General features: G+C 60.3%; 1 protein-coding gene across 1 annotated transcript in view; it reads right to left on the bottom strand.

Moving 5' to 3' along the window:
- Positions 1 to 4632: 4632 nt before the first annotated feature.
- Positions 4633 to 10333, bottom strand: part of MRGPRF (MAS related GPR family member F) — a 45091-nt gene continuing 39390 nt past the window's right edge. The window contains exon 3 of the mRNA XM_045297142.1: positions 4633 to 6124. Within this exon, the coding sequence (XP_045153077.1) occupies positions 4870 to 6124 (1255 nt within the window). The 3' untranslated portion in view covers positions 4633 to 4869. The remainder of the gene's footprint in view (positions 6125 to 10333) is intronic.

Raw genomic sequence — 10333 nt, 5'->3', positions numbered from 1 at the left:
CGGAGCTAACGCTCTTTCTTTCACACGGGAAGGTCACTGCTCTTGTTTCTCTGGACAACCCGGCCTCACCCAGGGTGTCCACAGACCCCCTCCCTCTGCCCACCTGCCAGGGGTTCCCGCGTTCCCTGAGAAAGAGACACCGCCTTGGCTGATCTCACTTCCAGGGTTCGGACCCAGCTGTGCGTGGGGGGCAAAGTCTCAGGCGTGATCCTTTTGGCATACAGTAGGACACCACGTTATATCAAGATCACAACAAACCGGGGATGCGGAAGAGGCTGCTGGGCTCTGGAGTGGCCTCTGTCCCCTGCTGTGACGCCAGAAGGTGAGGCCAGGAAGAGACCCCTGCTCTGCGGCCATGAGCCGAGCCCCCCTTTGTGCCTCCTCAGTTTGTTTCGGATGCCCACAGCCAGAGGCCGAGCCGTCCAGAGATGGGCTCTGGAAATCCAGGAGCCCAGTTGTGGCCTGGCTTGTCCTCGGGCTGTGACAGACAGACCCTGTCCACGCCTGCTACCCCCGGGCCCCCAGGCAGGCAGACGTCAGAGGCCTGAGTGTCCAGGGAACAAGAAGCCACTGAGTGGGGCCTTTGGGTGGGGTGTGACTGGCCGGGGACCAGAGCCTTCTGTGCTCACTACTGGTGTTGGCCGCCTGCTCCCTGCAGCACCTCCCTGAGGTGTGAGTGTGTGTCTGGACCTTTTAACCAGGGCCCGCAGCACCACCTCCACCCCGGCACCCCTGGGCAACTCCGAGCAGACCTGGGCTCTCGGGGCTGCCTGGGGCCGATGGTTTGGGACTATCAGGCCTTTCTTCCTCAACACCTCCTGGTGGACTCAAACCACATGTGCACCCCGAGGGGCCCCTGACACACACCAGGTACTCAATGAAGGGCAGCCGGGGGGCCTGACCCCCAGGGCCTGGAGCTGACTGCTCATATGCAAAGCCCCTTCCTTCAGTGACCACCTGCCCCTCCTGCCGGAGCCCCTTGAAGTGGCTGGGATGACGCAGTGACTCCTGACTCCTCCACGCTGGCCCCCGACTCCTGACTTGGGCCAGCTTAGTCCCAGGCCTTTTTTGGCTGAGGTGCCGCTGCGTGGGTTTGAACCGCCCACCTTCCTGTGAGCGGTCAAGCCTTTAACCCTTGTGGTGTCCCCCGGGGGTCCCATCTAGAGGAGTGCACTTCCCTCTGGGCCTGTTTTTGGGAGCAGCACGGATGGCAGGAAGTATGAGAATGCTCAGATCCTCGCCCCGCCCCACCCCAGGACCTCGCCCTGCCCTCCCCTCTCGCCCCTCCCGGGGTGCCCAGCTTGGAAGTAAACAGCCGGATGCTGGGACACAAGGGTCCAGACTGTCTGGCTACCCAGCGGCCTTTGATAGGAATAGCCACGCCCATGGTTGACCGAAATAGGATTCCAGTGTCCGGATTGAAATTGGCAGGGGGGTGTGGGGGGTGGGATGGTGAGGGTGGGGTCAGGAGGCTCAGCTTCTTGGCCTTTATCTCACCCCCAGGGGAGGGGGGCTTTAATAGACACTGCTGTCCAGAGCGGACCTTCTCCTGAAGCCCGGTTCCCCGCTGCACGGTCATCACTGGCCCCACAGGCAGAGGAGCCGGGGCTCTGGCTGCTACTGGAGGTGCAGTTGTCCAGGGCGATGGCCCGGGGAGCAAGCGTGGCTCAGCTGCTAACCTGCAAGGCCGGAGGTTCAAGGGCCCCTAGAGGTGCCACAGAGGAAAGTCCGGATGATCCGCTCCAACACAGGAGCCATGGAGACCCTGTGGGGTGGGGGAGGGAGGGAGACCCACACACGGGCTCCTCTGTCACTGGTTTGATGCGACATGGGCTGTGTCCCCATCTCTAATGGCCTGTCTTTGTAAGGGTTTGTATTAGTCTGGGTACTTTGGAGAAACAAATCCACAGCAACTCATGTATAAGAAAGAGTTTTATGTAAAGAAAATGTGCATCACGAAAACATCCCAACCCAAAGCTGCCCAAGCCCACAAGTCCAACATTAACCCATTAACCCAACACCAGTCCACAAAGTCCTCCACCTCACAAAACAGAGGCAATGATGCCGACTGCAGGAGGAAAGCTGAGTCAGTGAACGAATAAGCATCTTAGCACTAGCAGGGGTCTCCACACGGCTGCTCCAGCACCCAGGGCTGCATCGGGATAGGTCCATGCGGCTTCTCCTTGGGGATATCTTGTAGGAAGCCAATCTTGCAAGCTGAAGCAGGGAGCTGCTAAGGCAGCTGCACCCTGGTGCGACCACCACAAAGCAAGAGACCGGAGAACTAGAAAGGCGAGGCTCACCACCCATTGATCCCTCCGCCTTTCAATTAGCCCCACATGGGATTATCGGCCAGGCTGGCACAATGAACTAACTCAGGGTTGTTGTCCACAAATCATGGGGTGCGGGGATGTGGACACTAACATTAAAAAAAAAACCGTGAGCATAATAAAAATAAATAAAATAGAAACAATAAAAGTGAATACAGTATTAAAAGAAGGAGGTGGTGGAGGAGGAGGAGGGGGAGGAGGAGGAGGAGGAGGACAAACGAGAAGGGGCATGTAACCTGCCTGGGCCCTTCCCTGAGAGCCCGAAACACGGTCCGAGGGGCTGTGGGAGGAAGAGCAACCTTGGCAAGGACTGAAATTCTTTTCCGACCCCCGAGACTCTGAGGGTGAGGTGGGGAAGCTCTGCCCTGACAGGCACAGGTGCGCCTTCCCTCAATTTGGTCTCAGTTAGGGTGGGGTGGTAGGTACCTGACCGTGACCCCAGCCCCCCGAGTCAGGCTGGCATCACAGCGCCCGTCCAAGAAGGGCCCCAGGTTGAGAGATTCCAGTTTCGCGGGAGCAGATGGGAGTGTGTGTGTGTGTGTGTGTGTGTGTGTTGGGGTGGAGCTCCTGGGGGGCCGATAACTCTCACTTTCAGCCAAGCACCTCCCTCTCAGAAACCACACCCCCAGGAAGAACCTACCTGTCCTGGGAAACAGGTGGGGTGGGGCCCACTCAGGTGTGCCACTCACACGGACTCCCAGGGCCACGCCCCAGTGTGACCCTTCGTTTATGCCCATCTGCCCTGCGTGGGAGCACCCCTACCCCCACCCCACACTGCCAGCTGACTCACCTGGCTGCTCCGAGCACCCCTGGAAGGTGCTGGTGTGAGGGCTTCTGCTCTTTGGGCACCCGCTGGCCGGGCTGGGCAGATGGGAGGGCCCGCCGCACAATGAGAGGGGCCCACTGAGCCCCTGAAACAAAGGTGCTGCACACACAGGCTCTGCCTCCGCACAGAGGTGGCCTAGTGGGGTCGGTTAGAAGAGTACTGTGGGGCAGTGGGCGGGAGTGGACGGGACACAAGGTGGTGTGGCATGGGGGTCTGTCCCCCCAGGACCGGTGAATCGGGCATAAGGCAGGCAAGCTCCTGATTGTAGGAGAATGCCCCAATGAGGGAAGGGCAGAACAGCAGATGCTTATGGGTGCCCGCCCTCCCTGCTCCCAGCAAGGACAGTGCCCCCTGCCCTCCCAGGCTCCCTACTGAGAGGGCTGGGTACCATCGGCCACCCATCCTGATGCCAGTGCCTCCGGCTCCCTCTCCTGGGCCCATGGTCAAGAGGCTACCCCACTGGGCCTGCCCCCTGCCCCCCATCATGGACACTAGGTGCCCAGGACAGGCCTCTCCAGGCTGGTGGAGCAGGGTCAGCAGGACCCCTCAGCCCTGGCCTGGCAGAGACCATCTCCTGGGGAAGCAGGCCGGGGCCGGGCACAGGGAGGCCAAGCCCAGCCGGGGCCTGTCTCTGAGTTCGTGGGCCTCTAGGGTGGACCTGCTGGGTGGTCCTCACAGCAGGACCTGTGCAGCAAGCCTGGGGTCCAGTGAGGAGGGGGTGGGAAGGCAGCTTCTGGGTAAGAGAACACCTGGACAGCGTGGAAAGAGCACCTTCAAACACCCACAGGGGCTAAATTAGCCAACCACCCTTCCTGCTGGCTGAGGGGTGGATGCATCCACCAGGAGGGGGGCATGCCAGGACCGTGGATGGACCCACCAGGAGGGGGGGCATGTCATGGGACTGGATGGACTCCCCTGAGGACCAGTGCAGGCAGAGGGAGCAGGGCTGCATGCACAGGTTGGCCACCCTGAGACTCCAGGTGGCCTGGGGCATTCCCACCCCCCCCCACCCCCGTGGGACATCCCCCGTAGAACACCCCTGCCGTGGGACATGGAGTGACCACAGACAGGGCAGGGCCCTGCCCTCTGCCAGATATAACGTGTTTATTCATACACATCGGATTGTCTCTCAGGAATCCCCCTTGGGCTGCACTGGCTGCTTCATGTGGGGGAGACCCTCAGGTGCCCATTCCGGTCCGGAGCCAGTGCCCGCTTTCCAGAGGGACCTGAAGCCCAGAAGTTACCTGGATGGCCCGAGGGGCACTGGGGGCCGAGTGTCCATCCTGGGCCAGCTCAGAGTCAGTCAGAGGGGGCCATCATCCCCCAGGGGTCTGGCAATCCCCCACTAATGAGTTCCTCATTGGACCCCTCTAATTGCACCAGGCGACTCAGGACCCTAACTGATGGGGGAGGGGTGGGGGGTGGAAAGAGCCCCTGGCCTGACAGGGGTGGCCACGCTGGCTGTGCTGGTGTCTGAAGGTGGGGAAGCCAGCCTCATCCCGCCATCCAGCCCAGGACTAGGAAAGTGTGTGTGTGTGTGTGTGTGTGTGTGTGTGTGGCGGGGGCACAGGGTCTCCTTCCTTGACCTTTCAGCCCCTCACCCCCCTTGAAGCCTCCTTCCCAAGTGGGTGTTAAGACAGAGGCCCTGCTCCTGTCCAATAGGAGGTCTTAGGCACCACCCAGACTCCCCCCAGCCCCTGCAGGCACGGCCTCTCAGGAGGGGTAGCCAGGGGACGTCTGCATCTCCATGGTGACTGTGTTGGGCGTCCCACCCCCAGCCTCGCCCAGCTCCGGCCCGTCTCGCAGGGCCCGCTGGAAGACCACCCGCAGCGGCTCCCACAGCCGCTGCGACTTGTCCCTGCCGGCCAGGAAGTAGACGACGGGCTTGGCGCTGCTGTTGACGCAGATGCACAGGTCGGTGACGTACTCTGGGAAAGGCGCGGGAATCTGGAAGACCCAGAAGAGAAACCAGTCGATGCCCAGGTAGATGGAGGACACCAGGAACACGGCCACCATGGCCAGCACCACGTGGTTGAGCTTGGCGGAGCGCTGGCGGCGCCGGGCCCGGCACTCCACATGCAGGATGAGCGCCAGGCAGGGCAGCACCATAAGCGGGCAGCAGACGAGGAAGATCAGGATGCCCAGGAAGACGTCCATGTGCCCGCAGGCCATCCCCGAGGCCTGGTGGCTCAGGAACACGCAGAAGTAGTTGTGGACGCCGGTGACCAGGAGTGCCAACAGCCAGAGCAGGGTGGCCACCACGGCCGACAGGCGCCGGGGCCGCCGGCGCCAGTACCAGGCGGGGAAGAGCACGGAGAGGCAGCGCTCGAGGCTAACGGCCGGCAGCAGACTGACCCCGGCCAGGAAGGCGCAGAGGCCCAGGAGCCTGCACACGACTCGGACGTAGTCGGCGAAGGCTCCCAGGAAGCCCCCCGTGTTCAGGGCGGACAGCACAGCCTTGCTGAGGAGGTAGCCCCCGTCCGCACCGGCCAGGTGCAGAAAGTAGACGGAGAAGGGGCTACTCTTGATGGAGAAGCCGAAGAGCCAGAGGACCAGCCCGTTCCCCACGAGGCCACACAGGCCCAGCAGCAGGGAGATGTAGTTCATCACGGCCGGCGGCGGCAGCAGCGCCAGCTGCTCCATGGTCAGGAAGCCGCGGCCCTGGAGCTCCGGGACCTCGCCTGGGCCGGGGCACACCTGCACAGGTGCAGAGGAGATTAACCTGGTGGTGCTGAGGGGAGACTGGGGTCTGGGGTGGGTGGGGTACGGGGTGGGCTCAGAGGGGCGCTGGGTCCCGAGCAATGATGACTTGGGGGGCGGGCGAATTCGGAGGATCCGAGGAATAAGTGGGTTTTGACTTTGGATGACAAATCCCCACTGATGATTTTCAACACACACCCTCCTTATATAGAATGTTGGGCCCTGGACATGACTTTGCACTCTGCCCTTGTACGTTGAAAGGCTTTTGCTTTTTCAAAGTCATCGTTCACTGCTGAATGCGGACCTTCTCTGCACTGTGACCCGTGATCACGGGAGGCTGCTCTCTCTGCCTCAGTTTCAGACAGAATCAATGCCTCTTATGAGCGTGCCAGCTGTAAAGGCCATATAACTATTCAGAAGTTGCTATGATCGTCATGAATGAACATGAGCAGGCCTGATTGAAGCGAAGAGATTTAATATTGGTTACCATGAAATTGCCCCCGTGAGTAAAGGCTTAAGAGTTGGGTCTTTGTACTTTTAATTTCCTCTTTATATTTTGGAAGAATGCAGTGCCACATATCAAAACAAACCTGGAGGGGCTGGCCCGAGCATCTTCTGTTCCTAGGAAGAGAGAACCTTAAAATAAGCCTCGTTGGCCTAGTGGTTATGTATTGGCCTGCAATCCCCAAGGTCAGCGCTTCAAAACCATCGCTGCACTTTGGGAGAAAGGTGGGGCTTTCTACTCCTGTACATAGTTATGGTCTTGCAATGCCACAGGGGCAGTCCTGCCCTGTCCTATAGGGTCTCTGTGGGTTGACACTGACTCAATGGCAGTGAGTGAGTAACTTATGCACTGGGCTGTTATGTCAAGGTCAGCAGTTCAAATCTACCAGCCGCTCTGTGGGAGAAAGATGAGGCCCTCGGGCCCTGTAACGATTGATCGTCTGAGAACCCCGAGGGAGCGGTTCCACTCTGTACTGGAGGGTCCTTCCGAGCCGGAATGGACTCTGGTGGCACCAGGCCGGGCCATGCATACCGTTAAGCAGCCCGACCATGAGCACTGGCAGATCACACCCACCCGGAGCCGCCTCTCACGACAGGCCTGGCACCCCCCTTGGGCAAGCCCCTCGGAGCCATTTGCTCTGCATGGGTGGGGTTGCCACACATATGAATCTCCTCTACGGCCATGCCCACGGAGAAGGGCAGACAGTCCTACGGTTCTGCCTCTACGTCTGGGTGGGCAGCATGCCCGCGACTGTCCTCAGGAGTGGAGGGGAAATAGTTAGTGACCTGGCTCGCTTGGGCTGCCCACAGGCGGGAGGAGACCCTGGGCTTTGTCTTCCCGGTGGGTGACAGGGCAAGAGCAACACTGTGTCCAGAAGGAGGAGGAAGAGGCAGCTCAGACACTCCGTGACCCGCGGCCATACGCTGCAGCACACGGTCGCTGTAACAGTGATTGCCGCGGTGCCTGGGGACACGTGTAAAGGTGTCACAATGGTGGGAGCATGCCAGCTTGTGTGCGTCATGTATGGGAGTGTCCTTGTCCTTAAACCCAGCCCTCACGGCCATCGAGTCCACACCAAGTCATAGCCGCCCTGCAGGACAGAAACCTTACAGGTTTCTGACACCGTCACTGTGCGAGAGTGGAAGTCCCTGCGTCTCTCCCTTTGGCTGGCTGGTCATTTCCACCTGCTGCCCACACCTGGCCCGCTGTGCCGCCTAACCCACCTGTTGGGTTGGTTCCGACCCCAGGCACGTATCACAGAACGAAACACGGTGGCCCGGCCCCCGCATCATCCTCACAATCGTTGCTGTCTTTGAGCCCATGGTTGCAACCATTGTGTGCCCATCTGTCTTGCCGAAGGGTGTCCCCCGTCCCCCACTTTTTTTTCCCTGTCCCTTCACTTTACCAAGCATGATGTCCTTCTCCAGGAAGTGGTCTCTCCTGATAACATTCCCTTGCTCTTCGGGACCCCCAATCCGACTGACTCCCCGTGACCCTACAGGGCGGCGTAGAGCTTTACAGAAGCAGACTGCCTCATCTTTCTCCCCCAGGGCAGCTGGCAGGTTCGAACTGCTGTCCCTGTACTTAGTGGTCCAATGCCTACCCCATTGTGCCACCAGGGCCCCTTTGTTCTTCGCAGGCACAGGCTACTTGAAGGGAAAGGGTGGTGTCTGCCGCTCATTCCTGGTGCCATCACTCACAGCCGACTCACGGTGACGCCCCAGGGTGATGAGAACTGCCCCTGTGGGCGTCCCAGAGGGAAGCTCTTTACGAGAGAAGGAAGCTCCCGCTTTCTCCCGCAGAGCGGATGGTGGTTTCGAACTGCTGACCTCGTAGTTAACAGCCCAGATCATAACCACTAGGCCACCAGGGCTCCTCGGTCACCAGCAAACCCAGCTCACCGCCGTGGGTCGGCTCTGAGTCACACGTGACCCTGTAAGACAGGGTAGAGCTGGTCCCGTGGGCTCCCGAGACTGTCACGCTTCGGGGAGCAAGCAGCTTCATTACTCACAGGTAGCTCAGGGGGAAAAAAAACAAGCAGGATCTTTTTGGGGGGACGGAGACGAACCAGAGGCCAGGCGAGGGGCACACGGCATCTGCCATTTTTCAAGTGGAAATGGTTGTTTAAAAATCACTTGCACGCTGTTGCTTTGGAAAGGTGAACCCTGGCCACCGCCTGGGCAGAGGCTGGTGGCCCCAGCTGGGGTAGGTTCAAACTGGGTTTCGAGACTACGGGAACACGGAGGGTAGAGATGGGACCTCGGGTGGTCCTACAAGCTCCAGGTCTTCCTGGCGAATTTGGTGCTGAGACCATCTCATGGCACCGTGTGCCTGTCTCTCCTGCTGGGCCGGGGCTGGCGGATTAAAGTGTGAGGGCGGGGTGTTGGGGACTGTGGTTAAGGGGAAGGGCACCCATCTGGGCAGGGCGGGAGGCTGTACTCAGCTGCAGTTGATGGGCCCCAGGGGGTATTGGTGGGCTCCAAGGACTGACCAGCCTTCCCACAAGAGAAGCCAGAACTCTAGCTTGCAATGTGAAATAGCTTGCTTTTAAAAAAAATGTTGGCATCACCTCGATTAAAAACAAAACAAAACAGAACAACACACCCAAGCGGGCCAAACACAACACATGTGTGCGCTGGATTCAGTTCCCAGGCTGTCCTTTGGACCTTGCATTCCAAGTGGAAGAGGCTGCCAGGGCCCGACAACTCCCCCCACCCCACCTCCGCCCATGCCCTGGAAGACATCACTAATCCATCCCTGCTCTCCTTCCCAGCCAGCCTGCATGGGGCCTCACCCCTCAGCCCCCATCCCCATCCACTGGCTCAGACCCAGGCTGGGTTCTCCACCAATGCACCTTGGGGGCAGCCAGCACCATCTGTCAGTGCACGCTGGCGCGTTGCTCTGAAGCTGAACGGGTTTCCGCGGAGTTTCCAGGACAAGAGGAAGGAAGGCCTGGAGATCTATTCCGCCAATCAGCCAGTGGAACTCCGCCCCACCCCCGGGGCCACAGTTGCTCCATCTGTAACTGTTCATGGACTGGGCAGCGCTTTCTCCTGCTGTCCGTGGGGCCACGGTGAGTCAGAAGCTAACATTTACCACCGGGCCGCTCACGGAACTGCAACATCAGCAGTTTGAAACCACCCGCCGCTCCAAGGGACAAAGACGTGGGGTTCTATGCCCACAAAGAGATGCCGCCCCAGAAACCTCAGGGGCCGTTCTACCCTGTCCTGCGGGGCCGCCGAGACATCTAAATACGCAGATGGAGCCAAATGCCTGCCTGTCTGTCTACTCCCAGATTCAACGCCAAGCTTCCCGTGCCTTGTCAGGACCAGGCCACCACACCTGGGGGGGTCCTGCGGCCGCTTGTGTGCTCCCAGCAGGGAGCTGCAGCTCTCAGGAGGTCACCCTACCCAGGCTGCAATCTCTCCCCGAGGAGCCGGGCGGCAGTGAGCACCGAGGGCCGAGGGCCGAGGGCCGGCTGAGTCCCTGGGCGTGGGGCTGCCTTCCCAGCCACATGCAGCTGGGCCCCGTAAAAGGCCCTCCAGAGCTGGCCTCTCCTTGCGACGCCCCCCTCCACCGCCACCGCCCCACCAGACCCACATCTTTCCAGACTGACATTCCCCAGAGCTCCGGGGGACCCTAGGCCGGGATTGTGAGACCTGGGGAGCAGTCCCGTAGGTGGAGGGCTGTCCTGCCCTGTCCCACCCTGCCCTGTCCCTGGGAAAGTGCCCACCTGGTATGGCCTCCGTTTCCTCAGATGCCAAAAGGGCGGGAGGTGGACTAGTAAGGTCGAGTGTCTTCAAGGCTAGAGCCTTTGCCGAGGGCTCAGCAAGGAACTGCAGTGTGTGTGTGTGTGTGTGTGTGTGTGTGTGTGTGTGGGGTGCAGGTCAGGCTCAGAGAAGAGGGGGGCAGGACTGGAGTGGCAGATGCGATGGGTCAGCCGGCAGGGACTTTCCCAATTGCCAGCCAGGT

This window comes from Echinops telfairi, unplaced genomic scaffold (assembly GCF_000313985.2).
Source record: "Echinops telfairi isolate 266 unplaced genomic scaffold, ASM31398v2 ScPeMD7_7417;HRSCAF=8455, whole genome shotgun sequence".
In the NCBI taxonomy this organism is placed as follows: domain Eukaryota; kingdom Metazoa; phylum Chordata; class Mammalia; order Afrosoricida; family Tenrecidae; genus Echinops; species Echinops telfairi.
The sequence above is the reverse complement of the archived record's forward strand: the minus strand, read 5'-3'. Positions and strand labels throughout refer to the sequence as shown.